The sequence below is a fragment of the Lagopus leucura genome, unplaced genomic scaffold (assembly GCF_019238085.1).
Source record: "Lagopus leucura isolate 7727_CA_CO unplaced genomic scaffold, USGS_WTPT01 Super-Scaffold_100033, whole genome shotgun sequence".
Lineage (NCBI taxonomy): Eukaryota > Metazoa > Chordata > Aves > Galliformes > Phasianidae > Lagopus > Lagopus leucura.
In genome coordinates, this window is record NW_024962282.1 from 4,109,721 (window position 1) to 4,133,252 (window position 23,532).

The following is a 23,532-nucleotide window of genomic DNA, read 5'->3' on the forward strand; positions in this document are numbered from 1 at the left end:
GCTGGGAACATTACACATGGTTGAAACCATCCAAAGAATGGAAGACTTTTCAAGACATTCAGAAAAGGTATAAATCTTACAACAAAAGCTGCAAGCTCAGGGTTTATTAATTAATTAATTGATTTGAACCAACATCTTTTGGCAAAAGACAATTTTTAATTTAAAAAAATATTTTAGTATTAAGAAATATATTTTCTTCAAGACAGTTCAGAACAAAGCCTTTTATAGTGGTGAGATTTCATCTAATGAAATTCTTGTAGACAAGATTGTTGTTAAAGTTAAGAAATAAGAATGGAAACTGAGGGGTCTATCTCTCACACCTTCACACATTTTTTCTGTGAATTCCACAACTTTTCTTTTGCTGCCATTAATAACCTTATTAGTATTAAATAATACTTATTAGTATTAATCTAATTAGTATTCAAGCTTTAAGCATACTGAATAGCACCTTTTCAATTCTCCAGCACTGTTATTTTATGTAACGCCTATAAATAAAGGTTTAAAATTATTGTACTTTGGCTTTTATGTGTTTATTTATTTTACAAATTAGCATCATTGACTTTAGTAGAAAGTCTAAACATAAAAGAGTTTTTACGACTTTTTGGTTTGTTTTACAATAGGCAATGGTTTGAAGTAAAACATTTTGCCTCTGAGCGTTATGTCCCTGCAGTCAGTAACATACTTAATGACAAACCCATTCATAAAGAAACTGGTAGGAAGAAGCTTGAATTTCCTAAATGATTAAAAAAGAAACGTAGCACTTTTTCCTGTTGCCCCAAAGATCATTTACCTTTGGTATCAAGAAACTGTTGGCAATAGTCTCAATATCCTGTAAATTTCTAAACACACATATACACTTTATCATCTTGATACAGTAAATGGCAATCCACATTTCATTCTGTAAAAGCACCAGTTTTCAAACTACACCACGGGGGCTCAGCTTTGCCTTAAGACAAAGTCCTGGCAAAATTGTGCGCTTTTTCCTTAAAAAACAAACAAACAAACAAACAAACAAAAACAAAATGCAATGGACTGCATTTCTGTGGAAATACTCTTAATATCATTGCTGAAGCCTCAGCAATGCAGAAAGCTAGCTTTCCTTTGGAAGATTTTCTTTGTTTTCTGCTCCGGTTGGTGTACTTTGCAAAAAGAATTCTGTTAGAAAAAGAACAAACTCCTTTTAAAGAACACACAATTTCCTTCAGCATGTCTTCAGTGTTTACCTCCAAAAGGTTGTCTGAGAAATAGCTGTATATTCTTGTATTTCCTAAGGAGGTTCATGTATTTGGAATACCTTCAATAAGGTCTTACAGAGCTTCTTTTGCTTAAAAGGATTCTGTCATCACTACCAAAGGGTAACAAAATTCCAGAGCAAAATGCAAGGTATGAAGTCACAGTAGCAGTGCCAAGGTGACTTCTAACACTTAGTACCTTGAAAGTCTAAAATCAGCAGAGCCTACCATCTGAACTAAACAAAGTGAGTGAGATATAATAGGAACATTAAAGAATGCAGAGAATCTACTTGAAAAAGGGAGGTGGAAATCTACCTCCCTTTTAAGTGCTCGGTTGTTGCAGTATATGCACAGAGATTGTTCCAGCTCTAAGCACTGCTTACTATTGATTTATTGACATCACACATTCACACGTGCACTATAATTGTGGCCCTACACCTGTGTAAATTTATGTGCACCAAGTAGCCCCACAGAGCAAACAGAAAACACATTCTTTGCATTAGAAGGGTCAGGAATGCAGATGCAGTTAGTAAAGCACTACAAAGAGAAGCAGCTGGTGGCACAGCACATCACCTGCTGAAGCTGTAAGGGACTGAAGGTGGCACTCCAGTGGGATAGCACAAGTGAGACAATGGCAGAAGCAGAAACACATCAAATTGATTCTTCAAGCATTTTTAAAGACATAAGCACTTATACATCACTATGCTGTCACACCTTACCCATTTCCATCTAAATAATGGCAGTAGTGACAGCTTTTGCATGGCCTGCAGCAAGGACCAGAGGCAGATGACATTCTTACACATGCCTAAAATAATCTGGTCAAAAGCTTTTAAAGCAAATTTCATTCATTCCCGTAAAATATTTTACTAGACAAAGAGTCTACATTTCGATGTGCTTGTGTTTTTAAATTAATATCCTTTAGAAAATCCTTTTGAATTACACTTAAACATATTTGAAATTGCATGTTTAATCAAAACAATTATAATTCCAAAGGTGATTCTTCCCCTGAATATTTAATTTGTATTTCATTATAAAATGATATAGCACTTCCCTGTTAATAGTGTTTCTTTTTCTCTCTTTAATCACTGAGTGCTCTTTTCATGTTGTGGAAGCTTAATCTAATAAAAATACAAATCCTACATGATGTTGAACAGTTTATTAGCATGTACTGCACTCACTAAATTTACACGGATCGTGCAGCTTCTCTAAGAAATGATATGACTTAGCTTGAAACCATCATTTCATTTTGACTGCAAACAAAATTTTTTAATAATTAAGTAGTTTGTTGGGATTTCTCAAAAAAGATAAAGTAATTTCTAGTTTCTGTGAAGTTCACAACAGACGAAATTAAAAAAGCTCACAGATGCCTTGAAGGAGAAAAAAATAGTCCATGTGAATTAATTATTACTATGGAAAAAAAAAAAAAGGCACTAATTACCTTTAACATATGTTTGGGGAGACAATTTAATGCAAAAAAGTAGTTGTAAATCTTGTTAATCATTTACCAACAGCCAATAATGAGGTCAGTGCTTTACAGGCAAGTACAAACAAACTACTACACCATGAGCAGGGTCTGTGAAAGTTTTGGGTCTGCGAACGTTTTGGGTCTGCATATTCGTTTTGGTATCTTAATAGCTAGTTCTCTGATAGCTGGCTGTAGACAGGATAGGGAGGATGGTCACATACAAACTACTGAAATCCATGTGCATGTGGCATACAGTGGGCTTTGAACTGGACCCTGAAAGTTTTTGGGTTGTTATGTATGTTTGGGCATCTGTCCCTGTAAAACTAAAAACTATGCTTGTATGAAATACATTAATGTTTATTTAGGTGCATCTCCATTGAAGTAAGACCAAATAACTGCAGTAGTTACAATTAGTATTCTTGGTTTTGGTTAATGTTCCCCAAATTCAGCAAGAAACCACGCACCTTTTTGCTTATCCCAATGGTCCCAGACAGGGTGCTCTCATTAAATAATTCTGCCCTAGCAGTAGAATTGAATGCAGAGCCCTGTCCGGAGTCACATAAACTCAGAACGTGAGAAATTGGAATATGGGTGGACAGTAAGAAAAAGAAAAAACACTGCTTACTCAAGCCAAGCTTCTGTTTTACTCCCAGCTTCTAGACACTGAAAGGGCTGGAGAAAACAATCATGTCCTTGGTGTACACTCCTGCAGAGCAGAAAATTGGGGTGTAACGATTTCAAGTGACTACCTACAGCCGATCTCAGAACAACACGCAGATTGTTGCACATCCGAGACTGCAGAGAAAGACTTCTTTTAAATTACTCCTGCTGTTTTACTGAAGCCCTTTGAGGTTTTTCAAGACTCTTCTACTTACCATCGTACAACCCTCTCATATTTTCAGGTAAACATACATTTGTGCACTGACAGCTTTATTCTACAGCCAAGATGATAATACAAAATGTACCCTCCCCATAATGTAGAACAACTTTTAAAAGAAAAGAAAGCCCTTTAGCATAACTAGAGCCATAGCTAGAAACTCTCAATTTGTAAAATGTAAATTACCCCTTCAATCTTACTTTTGAAGTCATCCATATTTGTTTCATAAGGCTCATTTTACATTAATAGTGCCTTTACAGAATAGCCTAATTGAAAATGTAAAGATTTTTTCCAATATTAAATTATTTGTTTTCTTCCCCTTCCAGTTAACCATTTCATTATATTCTTAGAAATTGTTGTTGTTCTGCAGGGGTTAATTTTGCACTTATCCTCATGAGCGGTAAAACTTTCACCATGCATTGTTAAACTACCTATGTTGTGTTGCTGTTTGTTAATTGCAGGAAGCTATTCTATGCCTTGCTACAGGAGATAAAACACTTCAGGAGTCACTGAAGTTGTAAGGTTTCATTCTGTTCTATTTCAAATTTGTCTATCTCATTGGCAGGCGCAGTAATTACGTGACATAAATCACAGCATTGTCAAGTTTATGTCAAGAATACAAAGTCAAATAAATCACTTTTCCCCCTAAAAGGTTAAAACAAAGCAAATTGAATAACTAGGTCCCCATTGGCCTGGTATTCACAGAGCAACATATCTCACCAACCTTCACTAATGTTTTTGCCTTTCTTTCACCAACCACAGCTGCACTCAGCTTGATCACTCTTGCTGACCTTGCAATTATCCTGAAGACTTGTAATCAGTACCAGAAGACCAAGCTGAAGGTGCTGTGATGTTTAAAGTATTTGGCTTTTTGCAGCTTCAACCCAAACACCCTAGGTCCTCACTGAATCCATCTTGGTCATCTAACCAGTTATTTTACAGTACTATTCCTTGTCCTCTAACATAGGTCTTTCTGTAATCTTTATTCTATTAGATTACTCACTCAGTCTTGCAGAACTAAGAGCTCTCAACAAAGATTAAATTCCAGGCAGATTCCCCTTCTCCCCCTATCCCCCAAATCACCTTAAAACAACAATAAACCATCTTCTCAAATTATTCCAAGAAATAATACCAGCTAAAATGTTACTTCCACCATGCTGTGACATAAGGCAAAGAGAGATATTCATGAGGCTACTTTATTATGCTCTGAATAAATTGTATATGACCTGAGTACACTGATTTATAAGTGTATATTGACTTAGAAGTGTTTTACTCCTTTCTATTCCACTGTAAACAACAATTTCCTTCCATAAAACATCCAGATGTCTATATTAAAGCTCAGCTAGTAATGTGCAGCCACACAGGCACAACGAGTGAAAAGGCATCTGTGAGAAATCCCCAAGTGCCTCTTCCCCTTACCTCACAGGGTAGAGCAGTGCGACACATTAGCTGGTGCTCTTATCAATCCTTCACTTTCCTCAGGGGAAAAAAAAAAATAAAAAAATCCACTGGAAAACCAGAAATAGTCTCTGTGTATAATTGCACATACTGTAGTTGGAGGTTACCTGCTGGGGCGCTCATGAGAAATATGGGGAAAAAAATCAGCTATTTTACAGGAGGCTTGACACAAAGAAACAAAAAAAGCCACAAAAAAAAATCAGTTCTTGTTGATGTCCCAGCTGACACCTGTCTAGACAGTTTAGAAGCAATTCCTTCCTTTATTCTCAATAGAGGCCATTTATTTTTCTGATCAAACGGCAGCCCTAAAAGTAGAGAATTTTAGTCTATTTCATCTTGGGATTCAGGATGTTAATGTGGTGAGGTCATTTCCAAAACAAAATTAACTTCACCAATGAGAAGCCACTACTGGTTATACAGAGTGCTAGGCAAGTACTTCCACTTATCTGCAATGCCAAGAATTTTTTTTTCTCTTGGTGAAAGGGTGGGCTGTGAAAAGCATTGGCTACTCCTTATAAGTAAAGTTTGGTTAGTATTTAGGATCTTTTTCTTGCAGAGTTCAGTCTAATAATGTTCTCCTTATAATTTGTAAAGTGGATGAAAACAAAAGATTTCTCTGATACATTCTAATGCAAAGGTAAAGAAAAATCACAATTTTCAAAAGGAAAATTTAAGTGTTATCGAAAAGGAGCAACTAAGAATGCTCTTCCTTCTGTATTTCTCGGTTCTCTCCTCCACACATCACCAGCCCAACATTACTGAACAGAATCCAACATCATACACTAAGGACTTCTCCTGTAAAGTGAATCATTCCCCAGTGAAAAGGGCTACAGCCTACTTATTGAAATCAATTTTAAAACATGACTTTAAAACCACAGCAAGTAATGGCAGCTGATAGTGCAAGAATGGGGGACATCTAGATTCATTTTTCTGAAGGGAATTGGGGGAAATATCCACATGGCTCTGTGGAGTGCCATGGAAGGACCCAGCAGCACGGACAAAATGGATGCTATTCAAACCCTGCTGCTCTCTCTCCATGTAAACACAGCCATATGAAAATTTTCCTAACTTTTTCTGCTCCCTCCCAGTTATTTTTACCTCTTGGCATTCCTGCCCCCCAGCTTTCCTCACACGACGGAATGTGAAGCAGCATGGCAAAACATGACTTGATTAACATGGAACATATTCCTGCGGTTAAACAAAAAAGCTGAAATGTGAAGCTTGTCCCTGAACTGCATGTGTTCAGATAGACAGGATACAGTGCAGCCTTTCAGATGGCTGCGCTGGCACAGGCCAAGCAGGGGTGTGGTACAAGCCTAACAGCAACAGGAGGGCAAGCAGGAGGAGGAAATATAAAACACCAGAGCTGTTTAATTCTAATGTGCTGAGACTACAGCCTGATTTATGCATTGTCCAAAGCTTTTCCTTAATGAAAATTGACACCTATTTATATGTAGTATGTTTATAATAATTCATGGTCTATATTAAAAGTACTGACAGGTAAAATTGCTGGAAACTTCTAAGAAAAGAAGGAAAAATTCAAAATGCTTTGAGATATAGATATTTGGGAGCAAATGCAAGTATCTGCACTCGCTCATGAGTATCAAAAAGAACACTTCTACAAGAGCATATTAATAGAAGGAGATTTCAAGTGAAAAACCATAAGGGTACACAAATACTTTGGTTTGGAAATGATTGAAAATGTCAACAAGCAATAGGCTTTTAGGCACAGAAAGGTAGAATGGGCCAACTAGCCAGCAGTCTACCATTATGATCCCAGAGGGGGATGCAGGGGAAATTTCAAAAAGGGAAAACAATTAGATAAATCTAGTTAGAGCTCAATCACCTTGCAATAAACAGAAAAACATAAAGAGGAAGTCACCACAGGCATTTAGAAAAAAATGGATTGGGTAATGGTGTGACAGGCTTCTAATGTTCTTGCTCTGCAATAAAGGGACCATATTACATAGCCAATACCCCAAAGAATTCTGGAACATTTTCTAGTCAAAAAACTCATTCCCACTTCTCTGTCCGTAAGTCTCTCTCCTTTAGTTTTCTACTCCCAGAAAAAGCATCAGGATCAGCTTCACTTCAGCTAAACAAACAAACATTTAGACCAACGGCTAATTAAGAAGGTATATTTATTATAATGCTATTTTATAACAAATCCAACTTAAAATTTCAAGTAGAGTGCCATAATCAGTTTGAACTATAAATGCAATTTTCCCTCTAGGTCATCTGATGCAGAGTCTTGATGTATCTTTCAGTGGGAGAAAGACCCATTCCTTTTCCATTAAAGAGCTATTACACTCTAACAAAATTTTCTTTTACCCATTTAACAAAGCCATTACATTCCTGTGAACATAAGTTCATCTGCATGCACAAAGTCTTTCTCGCACACATAATTACTCTAAGTCAAAGCCCTTGCTTACATTCCCTCAACTCTGATGATGACTTAGTCTGTGACCTGAGGCAAATCACTCAATATTTGTTCCTAAAAAAATGTTTGTCATAACAGAGCATTTGGAAGCTCCATCAGACACGTAGGTTGCTTTAAAAGACAAAATAATTGCTGCAGGCTTGCTCTTGATAGGAAATCTTTTGCTGGTATCTGTAGAAACTGTGACAGGCCTCTAAGATGCCTGCTGAAAACTATTCCTGAACCACCCAGTGTGGGATCTAACTGAATACATCTAATTGATTGCAATGGATTTGTAGAGGCCACTTTGTAGAAGCTTCTGTTTGCAAGTAATGCAAGTCCAAACACAGCCTGAAGGAGAGCCTGCATAAAGATTATAAATCGCAGCCTTATACTCACACTTTGTTTCTGCTATAAATTGACATTTCTTCTCTTAAATAAGCAATGTGATTCCATCTCACCGTCCAAATTTAATCTCGTCCCTTAGAAGAAAACTTAAGTCCATTTGATTGCAAATGATCACAAATAAACACAGTAAATGAATCTTTCAGTAATCTCAGACTGAGTGAGTAAGCGACTGAGCGGTTCAAAAGAGTGCTGCCAAGTCTTGCATCAAACAGCCTGCCTTTGTTTTCTTATGGATCAAATAAATAGCTTTGCAAGAAAATATCTGCTTGAGAAGAAAATACTGTGTTGCTTCTAAGATTCAAAACACATTCCTGTTTTGAAATAATTTTTCAATTCAAGGAAACGGAATTCTATTAACATTAGATTATATATGTTTAATATCTTACAAAAACTATTACAATGCCATAGACAAGGTAAAAACCTTACAAGTTAATACTCCAAATTAGAGATGAATACTGCTGAGAGGAGGAACTAATTCACATCAGAATTAAGTGAATAATCCTCCACTCTAACACCTATTTTCTATGTCTTGTTACTGCTTATCAGCAACCAATGCTTTAGATTCAGTTCCCACTAGTTGGGATGCATATGCTCATGCAATAAAATAAAGTCTCCACTGCATCAGGATCAGATTCCTAGCTCTATACAGTGAAAACTCTGCTAGTTCAACTGAAAACAAACCATTTCAAGATTTCAGAAGACACAGTGATTTCTCCTATATAATGAAAAGCCATCCTAAGTAGCTTTTGCTTCTCAGAAGAATCTCAGCCAGGAGATTAAATCTTATCTCACATTGTTGAAGATGCAGCTGCCAAAAAAGCAAACGGAGAATAAGGCTTTGCCTCTGCACATAGGCACAGAGATATCGGCTTATGCAGTCTTGTAATCGCATGATGCTCTAGGTGGTATGCCTGAGTTTGGCCAACAGTGGCTTTATTTCCTCTGGAATGAAAGTACTATAAGGACCTTGTTCAGCTTAACATGCTTAAGGTAAACAAGTAGCTCAAATGATCCTTGCTCTCGCTGCTGTTTCTGTAGTTGAATGCTACCTTTCCTCATTCTGAAAATATCTTTTCTTATACGCTTATTGCATAAAGTTTCTCAATGAAGGAATTGCTTTCCTGTACCTAAGTACTGCAAAGGGAACAGGCTGCTTGAATTCTGCTAGGAAACTCGGAACGTGGAAACAAACAAAAAAAAATCTACTCCATCAAATGAAAGAATGCAATGCACATCATCCTACTTGCCAGACAGCCTAGACACCAGGCTAGTTTGGGCACACTTGATGTCTGCTTCCCCTCCCCTACATGGTAATGTATAACACACAGCAGAACACAAGGTGAGGTCTGTTGCTTTTTAAACAAAGAAAATAGTGATGAAAAATGAAGCAAACAGAGCAACCTGAGAGCATAATCTTTAAAATGGAAACATTATTTTTTGCACTAATAAAGTACTTGCAACATAGTTTCTGTTGAATAACTACTGCCTTATTGATTCATAGCAGGCTCTGCCTCTGAAAGCAGCACAGAAAATCTAGAGGTAATTATTTGGTACTGCAGAGACAGGTGTGAAATCTCCTTCTGACCTACTTAAAGGAGATCACCAGTAAGGGTGAGTGCTAGGGATGCAAATGAATGACACAGCTGCTGACACTGCAGCAGGACATTCTGAGCAGTCATCTGTATTTTGTCAGGAAACAGTGTATGGCCACAGGTACATACCTGTGAAGTGGAGGAAGAAGCAGGTGACTGAGGATAGGAGCTTGCTTATAAAGCTTAGCAACAGAGGAAATAGTACAATGATTCTCAGAAGCTCTAATATTGTACTATACAGTTACACTCATCCTGGTATTATCTAGGATATGCTGAGAACTGTAAGAAGAGTTGGTAATAACCTGCCGAAATACCTGCTCGGAAATTTGTTTTGATAGAGCCAGGAACACAGATCCAAGTTAGGATAAAGTTAGATGAGGCAGCATACATTATGCTACCTCGCACATTACAATCTGTTACAGATAAAAGTATTTTATGTAGGTCAGGCACTGCTTCGCTGGAGACAGGGAAAAAAGCCATAAGGAAATCAGAGCCGGGCCTTATTCCAATGATCCAGTCTACTCCAAAGTTTCAAATGTGAAAAGATTTGTGTCTCCCTGGTCTTGTCTATCTAAGCACTCTTCAAGAACAACTTCTGCAAGACTAAGTATAGCAGAATAGATAACATATTTCTCACGATGCAGAACCAGATATAACTCCTTACTCTCACATGGAGACTAGTTTTGTCAGTTGAAAAAAGAAAAGTAAAATCAAAGTGACACTAATTTTCAACTCATTGCAACACTGAGCTGTGAAATCAGGTTTCAGGAATAGAATAAGGCTCTCTGGCTCTCACAGCCAAGAGAATGGTGTTATTAAAAGAAGCAGTATTGCATTTCTCTCTCCCTCTCCTTACAACTGTACTCTAATGTAACAGAATGTACCTGCACTTCTTGCAATATCATTTTATCTCTGACAGGTGGTAGGAACAGAATTGCAGAAACCCGAAAGTAAAAATGAGGGGGTTTTTTTGTTTGTTTTTCTCATAGTCTTATCAGAAAATTTTTCACTAATACATAATTATGTATTTTTATTCTGGTAACCAAAATGCACAAAATACAATGGCCCACTAACATTTCAATAGAAGGATTTAGAATATAGTTTTTATAACACACATCATTCCATTTTTCATTACCACCTATCAAGCTAGGAAATTCTTTTGTACCAAAAAAACCTGAAAGATTCTCAAATGGAACAGCACTGTACTTTTGGATGGTATTTAGTTGTGAAGAGAGATAAAAGAGGTACACAAATCACAGGAAATACTACATGCAGTACACAAATGGAAGAAGAAAATGCGCACTTGTGCAACTTCAGTATTTTAGGAGTACCTTCAATTCCCCTACAGAGGGAATGTGACATAAATGCCTGCATATTTCAGTTATCATCTGTGCAGAATTTAGCATTGTTGGCTGTATGAAAGAATACCCATTTCTGTATTTCTATCCTTTACCATATAAACTCTCTTTAAAAAATATGCAAACTTTTGCTCTTTTGAGTTATACTTCATTTTTACATGCATTCATCCCTACACTGGTGACTCCACATTTTTTTTCCTGCCTCATAATGAAGATCTGGTTGTATTTTAAATGAAAGCTACCAGTGTTAGGTGGATACAATTCTTACCCTGATTCCAAGTTCCACATTCTCTCCTCCGTATACTTCCATGCCTTCATCTAGTAAGCCAATCTCTTGGAAATATTCTCGGTCTACTATGAAGCACCCAATTAATGCAGGACTTCTGGAAGAAAAAAGCAGATTAACAGATAGAATACACATTTTCATTATTCAGAAATTGATCAAATTTATCACTGCTGGGTTCAAGAGCATGTCAGATTCTTAGGGAGGTTTTTCTCAAAGAAATTACAGCTTTGTGTTCCAATGTCTTTGACTCTGTAGTGAAATAAGCACTACTGAAGGAAAACAGATTCAAAATGACTGGACAAACACATTCACCAGAACACATAGGATTTACGTTCTCACAGTATTAGATCCAAGAGCCCCAGCTTTGTTTATGGGGCATCAGACATTGTAACCAAAATGTGGAACAGTTTGCTTCCACTAAGTTCTCAAGTTTCTTGTCTGTGATAATTAACAAGGCTACCCAATGATGCACGGTTTTGTGTGTTTGGCCAGAAATGCAGTTCATCTGCATTTAAGAAAACATTTATCTTTAAGCATATTTTAAAGAAGAGGTAATTGCTTGAATAGGAACTTCCAGGTCAGCTTCAATCCTGAATCAAGAAATGCCTAACTTACCAGTATTCTGTAACACCAGCCTATTGTGCTGAACCAAATCTAAACAAGTCACGTATCTTTACCAAACCTGTAAGCTCATTTAGGTCACGACCTGAATTAGCCAACTTCTACTAAGCAGAGCTAATATCAAGAAGGTAAGAGTTCAACTGCCGAGTTTAATTTCACCTGTAGGAAATGCAGAGGAAGAAAATGCCAGGTAGTGTCGACTTCTCACTTGTTTGCCTACTTTATAATGCATATTGACATGAAATAAAATGTATTTTCTGACTATTATGCAGCTATTTGAAACTCTGAGAACAACAGGATATTAATTAGCAGTACACCCTGCCACTTACTAGGAACACTCAAACTGCACTCATCTGCTTTCAAACACTTTACAGGATGTCTTAATCACAATCTGTACAATTCTACAGAAATATATACGTTTCTGCCTTTGATTTGAAGTGCTATAGTACATGCTTCCATGCTTCACAGCAATCAGAACTTGACCTGATCTATCTGAACTATCAGAAAGATTCTTTCTGATATATTTACAAATGAGGAAATCAACTGTTGTTTTTGTTTGTAAAGTATTTTTCAGAATACTTGCTTTTTTAAAAATAATTTTAGAGGCACATTTGAAAACATGACAGATACCATGAATACATGTAGATTTAAAAAAAATAATAATTTTCCAGCACATGCACATACTGTATCTCACTGGAGAAAAAAAAAAAAAAAAGGCTTCAGGGAAAGGGAAAGAAAGAGCTAGGAAACAAAGAAAAAAAAAACAAACAACCAAACCAAACTAAACATCCAGTATTCTTAAAGGACTTTTACTCCAAAATACAAAGTACAGAACTTTAAGATAAAATGGAACTGAAGATTTGCTCTTCATCGAGCATAACCACCTTTCCCTAAAGAATCATCATAGTTAATACATGTTTGCCTCTCCAGGAATTAGTGAAAAATTTCAAAGTATTTTCATATTACTAACACAGTTCATTAAAATGTGAAACACTTCTAATGATGTGGAAATTACCACCTCTTTATGTCTGTGGCAAACCTGTGAATGTTTGGCTACTACTTTTCAATTCCAAGTCCTGTTCAAATGACCGCCAGCTGGGTCAAAGCAGTTCAGTGTGTCTAAGCCAACAACTCCCAGAAAGAGATGTTTGTTTGAAAAGACAGAACTGCTGGATGAAAGATATCCCTTGTACAGACTGTGTGGAATAAGTTGCTACTGATGAATCCCTCATGCAGCCACTGCTATTTAAGGTTCTGCTTTGCAGCTGGTGAAATCAGTCTTCATCCTTTCATTCTGCAGAGAGCTACAGTACAGGTACTAATGACCTCCTTGATATGAATGCCTAGACAACAGAGATGCAGAGATGATTCAGAGGTGTCTATCCTCCTTCCAGAAATAAAAGTATTGTTCTCTGTTGGCCTGACTCCAGAAATGAAAAGCAAATACAGAGGTGGAGTGTATCAAAGTAAGGATTTAATAAGTCATTGATAACATGTTGTCGGTCAGTGAGAATTAACTCCTATGACGTAACAAAGCTATAAAGCTATGTGGCAGTACTATGAAGAATACAGCTGTTAGAAAGACTCTTTTACATAATGCATTTGCAAAGAAAATGTCATTACTGGCCCATTACTACTAAATCAGTAGACAACATTTGGAGACTGAAGGGCTGCTGAGCATTCAAGTCTACTCTTTCACTTTGGCTAAGTATTTAGCCCCATGCTAATAACAATGAAACCTATTTTAAAAGATCTCCTGATAAAAGTTTTCTTAATGAATGTGTAGGGAGACAAGGAGAAATGCAAGAGGACAGCTCAAGGACATCATCTAATTTAACATTACAGTCAGTAAACTTATTACATAGCTGAGACCACTCACCATCTGTCACATCTAGATGAGCATTTCCTGTGGTACACTAATCTGGGTCACAGTTGCACATTACCTTATTGGAGCAGTTGTGTTCTCCAGTTTCCACCATGACTTGGGAGGGTTCAGGTAACGACACCATAGCTCCCAGTCAAACCCTTGTGCTGAGAGGGGATATTCTTCTATTTCAAAATTATCATACTTAATGTTATCAAATGATGGAGAAATGACCCTTTTTCTGTTTTCCTTTATCCTAGAGAGCACTGGTTCAGCCCTAAAAAAGGAAAGAAAAGAAAAAGATGACTATGTCAGTAGAAGGATAGCACTGATGGACATACCAATTTACACTGTGCATTTCAGAAAGCCATTCAGAGCTCTCTTTGCTCTGAAATGGAGATAGGGCAGAGTAAGATCTGCCCCAAAATAACACACCGCGCAGTTTTATCTAGGATGCCCTGTTATTATCATTAATGTTAGCTGGAGAACTGAAGAAATTACTATCTGCATACTACAGAGCATTTACATACTTGCTACCAAGTAACAATAATTTCAGGCTTTCAGTATTATCAAGGGCATGAAGACCAGAGTTAATAATAGATTTATCCTATGGACAGCACTTCCTGCCTTTTTACAATCTTTTTAACTCAAGAAAAAAACAAAGATTATGTCTGGATCAGAAAAGCTCAAATATATTTTTTAGCTACGTGCTACTGTTGCACAGAGCAGCAATGTTGAGAAAAATGACATATCTTTGTTTACACCGTAGAACATAGAAGAAACATTATTTTTTATTAAAAGGAGGTCAATTTCCTTCAGTCCTTTGTCCATAAAGGGCATTACTGGAGGGAGCTGATTTCTGAAAAGCCAAGGCATAGAAAATAGAATTTTTTCTCAGTAGTTTTACAGGCCATTATTTGGATATTTGGAAGCTACACAAATGTTAAGCATTTTCTGTTTCCTGAGAACAATTTAAAATATTGCCCTGAGATATGAAGAGAACTCAAGAAACACAGAGGAACAAAACCTGAGTCATAAGTGTGCTGCTTCTAACTGCAGACATATCCCTCATATCTGTAACTAGCCCACCTTTCTCAGCTTCTTCATGCCAAAATTACCATTTACTTATTTATAAGAAAAAATGCAGCAATACATAATACAGATATTTCAGATACAGGAAAAAGGTGCTCACTTAGCATGCAATTTTCCCATAGAGTTAAATACATTGTAATTACACCTCTAGATAGCACACTGAAAAAATATGTGTATCTAGATTACATTACATAGCACAAATGCATTTTTCATGAATGTGCCCACCTCTGAAACTTTTTATTAGAAGTATCAGAATGCAAGCTCACCCTTTATGTGCAAGAGAAATAGCATTTAGTAATTTATAAATAGTGCTTAGAAACGTGCCTTCTTTAAAGAAGGTACAAGCAGACACATACCATCCCACATTGAATTCCACATGGGCATCAAAGAGAGCAACTACTGGTGCTGTGGCTACTCTCCATCCACTGACTCGAGATCTAATCAGCCCCTCTTGTTTGTTGTGTCGGACAACCTTGATGAAACCAGGCTTACGGGCGTTCACTTCATCAACATACTTCTTTAGTTTCTCTTTGAGTTCTTCTGCACAGAGAAAAGAATTAGATGTTAACAAGAAGCATCAGTTTGCCAACGTGTGAAAATCTGTTCCTCCAGCAAAAAAAGATTCTTCGCACAGAGGAATACTGCATGTTGATTTAACTGCTACGAGCTTTCAAGTTGTCAAATCTAAAAAGAGACAAAACAACAACAAAAAAGCCACCAACAGAAGGACCGCAAATTATATAGAAATAAAAAAATTCCACGTGTAATAATCCAGCTTAAATGATTGCCAGAATCCTGTAATTGTTGAACATTAACATAGATAAAGCCACTAGATAAAGCACTCAGTCACAGTGGACCATAGCTACATAAGTGCATATTTTGTTACCATAGCAGCAAATAAGATAACTATCTCATATTCCCAGAAAAATACGCCAAACTTACTAATACTTCAAGAAGAAGAAGAATAAAATGAATTATTTATATTTTTTCCACTGCTATTTTGGAACTTCAGCAACAACTTTCTTCCTCTACTAAGATCTTCCACAACGTCTGTTGCTTTTTTAGTAGCGTACAGACCAGCAAATACAGAAGAGGTAATCTAATCCTAATTAAAATATGATAACCTTTTTTATCAGCAGTTATTGCATCTCTGGCCTAAAGACCACTGCAAGAGGAAATACAAAAGGTAGAACTCAAATATGCTGTTCAATATTATTAACTGAAAGCACTGTTTACTCCTACTGCTTATTAGCATTTCTATGTTCTATTTACTTTAGGAGAATTCCAAGAATTCCCTCAGCACTGTTAAATGCCCTTTCATCCCAACTTCTCCATAATCCATAAATGTCTGCTGTGAGGCCAAACAATGGTCCATGGTTATGATGTTAAACTGGATATCATCAGATCCACATTCCAAACTAATGCAGTCTTGTCTTTTCTGTGAAATCTTGAGCAAGCCACAATTTCTTCATAAATTAATGAATAATCATAAATTACACAAGCCAGGTATTCTCATCTGCAGTCCTAGTCCTGATGGTTCACAAAGTGAGAGCACACATTACTTCCCAAGTGATCTTAGGAAGCAGGTTTCTCCCCAGAAACATTTGCTTCCCAGACAGCTCTGTTCCTCCCAGTCCTGCATATGTCATCTGCTAGCTACTGAGTTCCCTCTTTCTCTTTCAGTTTCTGGCCTACACCTTCCCAGACAAGCTGGTCAAGCATGGTCTAGTTGTCCTAGAGAGAGAAACTTTTTAACTCAGGCTTTCAAGGCCAAGCTATCCCTTGACTGTAGCTTGTGATGCTCTGACTAGCATAAAATAAAGAAACTTTTCATTACAGTATCCTCCTATTAGCCAGACTAAAAGGCTTATTGTTTTAACTGGCATTAACTGCACAACCTGCTTTTGGCTGCAAGCAGGGAAGACTTATGCACTGAGTCCACCAACTTCTTACCAGCAAAAGCCAATTACACTGGGAACCAGTCACTTCAAGCAGATTTGGACAATATGCACACAAGAATAGTTAATACAGCAGAAAAACAAACAAAGAAACAAACTTTTTTTTTTCAAGCCATGTTAAACATTTGTCCTTTGAAAGGAGACAGATGTTTTCTCTCTCAGTCTGACAAAGAGGAACAGACAAGTTTCACAAGGGATCCTCTAACATAAAGCTTGTTGCAACCCATAGACCTCAATCGGACTACTTCTGAGGGTTTGGAGGGGATGATGATCAAGTACAAGGATTCCTTGAATTTATCCCTCCTTGAAAGACTTGCAGACAACAACCTTGCATGATGCTTTTGCAGCTATTTGCACTGCCACTACAAAGCTGTGTGTGCCATGTACCTTTGCATAAAGGAACCATCTCGCAGCAAGTAAGAGAATACTACAGAGAAGTGCTGGTGTGTACAGTTTTTCATTAAAAATGAACAAGCAAACAAAAAAAAATTAAAATGGAATAATCTGCCATACAAGTCCATGACAGTACTTAAACTACAGCTATGTTTTAGGGATGGATTCAATACAGTCCAAGAATTTTCTACCTCACATTGTTCATTTCTTCTATCTCATATGATTGTTTTACCTATGACTGCATCATCTTGCATAAACAAGGCTCAGAAATGTATGTTAATATGAAGTCCATAGTGCAGAACATTTTCCTACTTCACACTAGATTTGCTAGGTATTGATCAATACACTTTTTCCCTTTATCAAGCCAAAAAAGCCATATTCACATCTCCATTGTGCTTGCAAAGTGTCATATTATTATTCCTTACCTCCAACACACCGAGATCTGTAGCAAGCAAAAATCCAGCAAATCAACCAGCTAAAAGCTGTTTAAATTTGAAAGAATACATTTACACTATTGAAACCATGCCTATCTGAAAACAATCAGCAACAGTTCTACATTCCCAAAATGTAACATGGTGAAGGGTGAATATCAAAACATGAAGATCAAAGTTTTATTCTCAGTGCAAGTGACTGCTCATAGTTTTACAATATCAGGAAGCTGTATTTGCCACAACAATGCAACAGCACTGCTGTCTATCTAATACATGAAAGGCAAGCAGGTTCTAATCAAAGACCTGAAAATCAGTGCTTCTGAAAGAGTCTCTGTTTTCTGTATCATGTCCGTTCTTGGCAAGTGGGCTATTCTTACTCCTGTCATATACATTTCCTAATGTGGACTGACTTCATAAGCTTGACTAAACACAAAATGTTTTCCATAGCTAGGTGTAAGTATGGAAATAAACGGAAATAGAACAGAACTCAGTCCTTGGCTTGCCACCAGCATGACTTTAGCTGCACGTTATAGCTGTGACATTTACTAGGCAGTACTTGCTCTTAATATGCACTACAGCTCTTTGCGAATTAAGAGAATAGCTGGAGACCGTCTCAGGGGAACATTATGGGCTCACCCACGGGGGAATCCTTCTCTGGACTTCATTATCAACCCCAGGAGGCTGAGGAGAGTGCTGGATCTCAGCTAAGCTTCAGTACTAGTCCACAGGAGAGAAAGCAGTATTTTGCAGCCGGGTATTTTCCAGCTTTTGTCATTCAAAACAGCTTAGCCTTGCTTTGCAAAGGCACTCCGCTGAAGGGAGCACTATGCGCGCCCCTTGTCGAACAAAGCCTATACCTATTGGGCAGACTATCCCAGAAGAAAAGAAGTTCTACTAAAAAGAACTTATCATTACAAAAATGTATCATTTTGACTCGACCACAGGATGCTGCAGATATGCAAAGGAAGCCTACCAAGTCAGTTATTACCTGCAGAACATTTGACAGGTGCTTCCTCCTCCTCCCCCTTCCCCCGTGCAGTCTGCATTTTCCTGAGCTTTAATTGAGAGATCTGAGTTCAATTGTCTTTGACAGTTTCAGAGCATTGTGCCCAACTGGAATGAATGATGGAACACTCCCTCTAGAACTGATCGTATAGTTTGTGATGGCACTGATAGTCTTCAGTTATATATTTTTAACCTATGTTCTGTTTCTTTCCACCTCAGATACACTCCATGAATAATAAACAGTCTTTTTCATTAATTATTGTGCTTCACTGCTTTATGCCACCACAGGGGGAAGAAAGGGAATGAGCAAATGTGTCATCTTCAATACACTGTTCATTCAGTTTCTAATTACAAAAACAAACAGGCATATAAAGATAGATGCATTTCCCTTTCAGCACATAATTTTTCAAATAAAGACTCAATTTGATGAAGCTGACTGGGTATCTACAACTGAAGAGAAAGAACAGCCATAGATGACATGTGCAGATCTTGTAAGTCATACACCCAATGACCTGCCTCCATAACATACAGATGTCTGTAGCACATCAGAGCTCTTCTCACAAATGCAGAGGTCATAATTACATGATATAATATTGTTTAATGCTAATGTAACTAAGTTCTAATACTTGCCAGAGGTTGGTTGTAGGTTTCTTAGAAACAATCAAAGATTTTGTTTGTCAAGTTTCTTTATTCAGCATTTCAGTACAGTGCTAATAAATTAATTCATGTTGCCTTGCCTTTTTAGGAAAGCAATTTCTTCAGAAAACGAAAGGAAAAAAGAATAGTGGATGAGGAAAGTGTTAGCAGTGCAACTGTTCAAAACTGTCCAATGCTGCATCTAGTGTAGCTCGTGTGAATGACCAGTCTGGACACAGAAGGGCGACATGGATCACAGTCCTGCCTGCTCCTTGGATGTTGGGGGATTGCAGCAGAAGTTTCATCACGTCTGCCTCAGGGAATTTCTCAGAAGAAAAGTCATCTACAGAACGTGCTTTTCATCCAGTTGCATGCAAGTGACCTAAGGTCTGTGTGCCTCCACTTCACCTCTTGCAGGAAGGTATCAGGCTAGATGCTCAAATGAAGCAAACTGTCCTGGCCCCATGGTACTCTAGCATCCTACAACAGCTGTGGATCTGCCCTAGACTTTAAGTTACTGATACAAAGTTGTGCTATTAGTAATAAATTACTGCCTCACATTCATAGAGGTCAGTTAAGCCTCTTTTTCAGTGGCCTTCCTGCTGTAAAGTGCTCCCATTCTGAGTGCTTAAATGAGTCCTCGCAGCTCTCAGAACAATTACATTTGTAAAATCTGACAAAAAATGCTTTCCTGAGACAGATGCATTTTTGGGACTTTAAAAAAAACAGTTGCTCTTTAGCTGTATGTTTGCCAAGAGAGCTAATTAAATAAATAACTAAAAACTCTCCCACATAACTACGCAGCAGTATATTTTCTAGCAGCTGAACCTCTGGTGTGGCAGAATGCTGCCATCTTGGCAAGCCTCAAGATTTTAACATGAGGTTAGAATTTATTTTTCTGTCAAACATCCAGGAATTTTCATGCCCCTTTTTAACCTTAGCTCTTGGCACAAACATGGCTCCTTCTACTAGGCTTCTGCTCCTCTTCTGCAGTCGCAAGTGAGCAGATAAATCAGCAAAAAGGCACCAATCCCAAAAAGGACCTAATTTTAAACTAAGATTTTCCATCTTCTTTATCTGATCAGTCGTTGCCCAAAATCTTAGCAGCAGGAAGATCTGCTTTCCCACTCTTCTTCTAATGATTTCAAAACCCTTAGAAAAATGAAATGTACTAACATGGATAAATTCCCCTCTGGCAAATAAGGCAAGCCTATTATACCAGGTATGCAGCAGAAAAACCTCTCTTCCCTCTTAGTCACTCTGTAGGCATATAACCTGAATTCATGACAGCAGCTAGGCATGCAAGAAAAATTGGTTGGTACACTTTATCTAATAGGATTGTACAATGTATCGTGTCCCTTATTGTGCATGCAGCTCAGTGCTTTGTTGTTTTTTTTCTTTTTCTCTGGTCCCTTATCTTTCATGCTCAAGTGATCACTTTTCTCATCTCTGTAGTAGAAGCAGATAATTCCAAATGGAAAATATTTATAACCAGATAGAGGCATGTCATTTGTAATGCACCTGTGTACATAGAATGTTTGCAACAGAGGGCAAGAATGCACAAAAATAAAAAGGGCCTGCTGCTCACACGTATTTAATAATCTCATGTTATCTGGTAATAGATAAACCACCCAAGGGAAATTAACATGATGCAAGGAATTGATTAGGACAGACCTCAGAAACAAACAACAAAAAAAAGTACAGTTCTTTTCCTCTGTCACTACACCTAGCTTGTTTTGTTGACAGAGATGTATAATACGATCTCAGAAGTCCATGCTATCCACATGTAAAACCAGATCGGGTAACAAACTTTCAAAAGTACAACCTTTGTATTCAGCAATTCAGAGCCTCCACCATTCCACTAAGATAAATGAGGGCTGCATGAATTCATTCCAGCTCAGACTCTGGACTATAACTCAAACATTTGCTCAGTCTAGCAGATGACCAGCACTGTTGGTCCCACAATAAATGCAGAAAAAAATATACATGTTTCTCCCCTTAGCCTCCTCACCCCTACATGCACGCACACAAACTTTCCTTTCCCTAGGAGAATCCAGCACATTGCTTTCAAAGGGTTTGATGGAGGCTGCTCTGACCTGTTCTTTTCAAGTCCTCTCACAAACATCATGTCTTCCATGTTTATGGAAGGAGCTTTGGTGGACACTTCACTAAATCCCCTCTTACTGTTTTATACTGTCCTGGGAATCTGATAGCATGAGAGCCACATACCAGGGACCAATTCCATTTCAAAAGAGCAACCAGAAAAGCAACAAATGCCTTACACCACAAAAGAACCTTTGTAGAAGAGACCTGTGCCAGCAGCTGTTCCTTGAGTGATCTAGCAGACATGTCTCTTTTCTACACGCTAAATGATGCACAGTTGCAACCTCTGGACAGGAACATGGGATACCACCCTCCAGATGATATTTGAGCCTGGACCAGATGATATTTGAGCCTGGATCTCCCAAATCCCAGGGCAGCACAGTAGCACTGCCTGACTTCTTTTGAGCCATGATTCTGCAGTTTCAGGTATGTTCCACATGGAGTCCAGATAACTTTGCAGATGCAAGAGCTCATTCACATCATTGGATCAAGATTAAGAGCCAGCTGATATCCAAAGCTCTTTTAATGCTAACAGAAATGCTTTACAACAAAGGAATTAAACATGGCCCTCACATGCTTGCACTGAGTATGGAGGAGAGCTTACTAAAGGCAAGCTTTGACAGAAAGAGAGGGAAGGAAAATAAATCTGCTGAAAGGTAAACATCGATTCCAGCTCTTCAATGGACACTTCTGCATGCACCACGACAGGACTTAAAACAAAAGCACAGTTACATTTCTTAGATTACAACAATCCCGAATTAGGAAGTTTACTACTGACAATAAAAGCCATTTGTGTGTGCTTAAACCAGCAACTATGCAAACAAATGCTGAAAGTAGATGAGAAGATACCAAGCACTACAAACAGCACAATTGCCACACAAACAAAGCAAGATTACAAACTCAGGTACATACCTCCTCATGGCAATATGTCAAACCCTTTCAGCAGAAAGGTGTTAGAACCCTCAAAATATCATTAAGCACAGACATATAATTATCTAACCTTAATTGTTCCACTCAATTTGTTGATTGCTGAATGCTTGAATTAATCTTAGCACAAACATTATGCACTCCATAGTGTACGCCTAGTTCCTACTGCTACTGGATATATTACAGCTGCAATAACGTGATCAGAGAATAGTTTAGTCTGGTCAGGAAAAAACACAACCACTGAAATTGAGACATTCATAATGTATGTGATGCAAGATGAACTTCTGGTGTCTGAATACAAGCTTTAAAAGGGGACCATAAAGTGAGAAGCATACAAGCAGAAAAAGCACAGGTTGGAAGTGACATAGAGCATAAAATACACTGCTGAAATTACCACCATCAAAATTCTGAAAGCTCATAATTTCATTTCTTGGTGTTCCCTGAATCATTTGTAAGACGACTTTAAACGTTAGAGAGAAATGCCTGAGAAATGCATTCTAATCCTAGCTGGACAACAGCTGTTTCCAGTAATCTAATTCTCTTTTTTTCAACTTTTTTAATATATAGTATTTAATTCTAATCTATTTCTTGGACTTGTATGGTGCAGAAAAATCACTACTAATCACTACTCAGAAAAGGAAACTAAATGCCTGAAAAAAGCCAGAGCTGACTCCATAAATCTAGAAAAACAACATTTGAAGAACATATTAGAGATACTCTATAACCACAAGACTCATCAAGCTGCCTGCTGTACTCTCCATTTGATAAATCATCATGACTTCGAGAAACTGTGTGGTGATTCACGTTATGATAACAGATACATAAGGAAAACTGCCAATTAAAACACAATAGTCCAAGTGTAACTACTTTATGATTCAGAGGAAATCAGTCACATAAGTTGCATTAAAAATTCAGTATGCAAATACAGTTAAATATGTATGGAATGGAGCTGCTTATATTCCTCTATGGATCAGACTTCACTCTGCCAGCAAGGAAGTTGAGAATAGGATTATGAAAGATTAAACAAAAAATAATCACAAAATAGAGAGGACCTGTGCAATCCATCCCCTCATTCAAAGCTGGTCCAATTAAACAATTTTAAGTATCATTAAATATCACAAATAGCATTTAAAAGGAAGCCAAGTAGCATTAGAAAAGAGTTTTGTGTTTTTGTTTTTCTTTGTTGCCATTGTTTCCCTATATACACTACACAGAAAGATGTCCTTGGGAGCAAACAGCAAAACAGCAATGCTGATGATACTACAAGAACATCCTTGAGAGTCAGGACAGCAATAAAGCTATTTCTCCTTTGAGATCTCACTCTGAGAATCAAAATACAGTTGAGAAACAACAAATCTTTCCATGGTGCTTTTTTTTTTTTTTTTTTTTTTTCCTAATTTTTTTTAA

General features: G+C 37.5%; 1 protein-coding gene across 2 annotated transcripts in view; it reads right to left on the reverse strand.

The window, feature by feature from the left end:
- The window catches only part of GALNT18 (polypeptide N-acetylgalactosaminyltransferase 18), a 208,817-nt gene that overhangs the window by 51,000 nt on the left and 134,285 nt on the right, over positions 1–23,532 (reverse strand). For both annotated transcript variants that reach the window (XM_042882083.1, XM_042882084.1), the window contains 3 exons: positions 15,029–15,212; positions 13,660–13,857; positions 11,078–11,192 (listed from right to left, as the gene is read on the reverse strand). In XM_042882083.1, the coding sequence (XP_042738017.1) occupies positions 11,078–11,192; positions 13,660–13,857; positions 15,029–15,212 (497 nt within the window). The remainder of the gene's footprint in view (positions 1–11,077; positions 11,193–13,659; positions 13,858–15,028; positions 15,213–23,532) is intronic.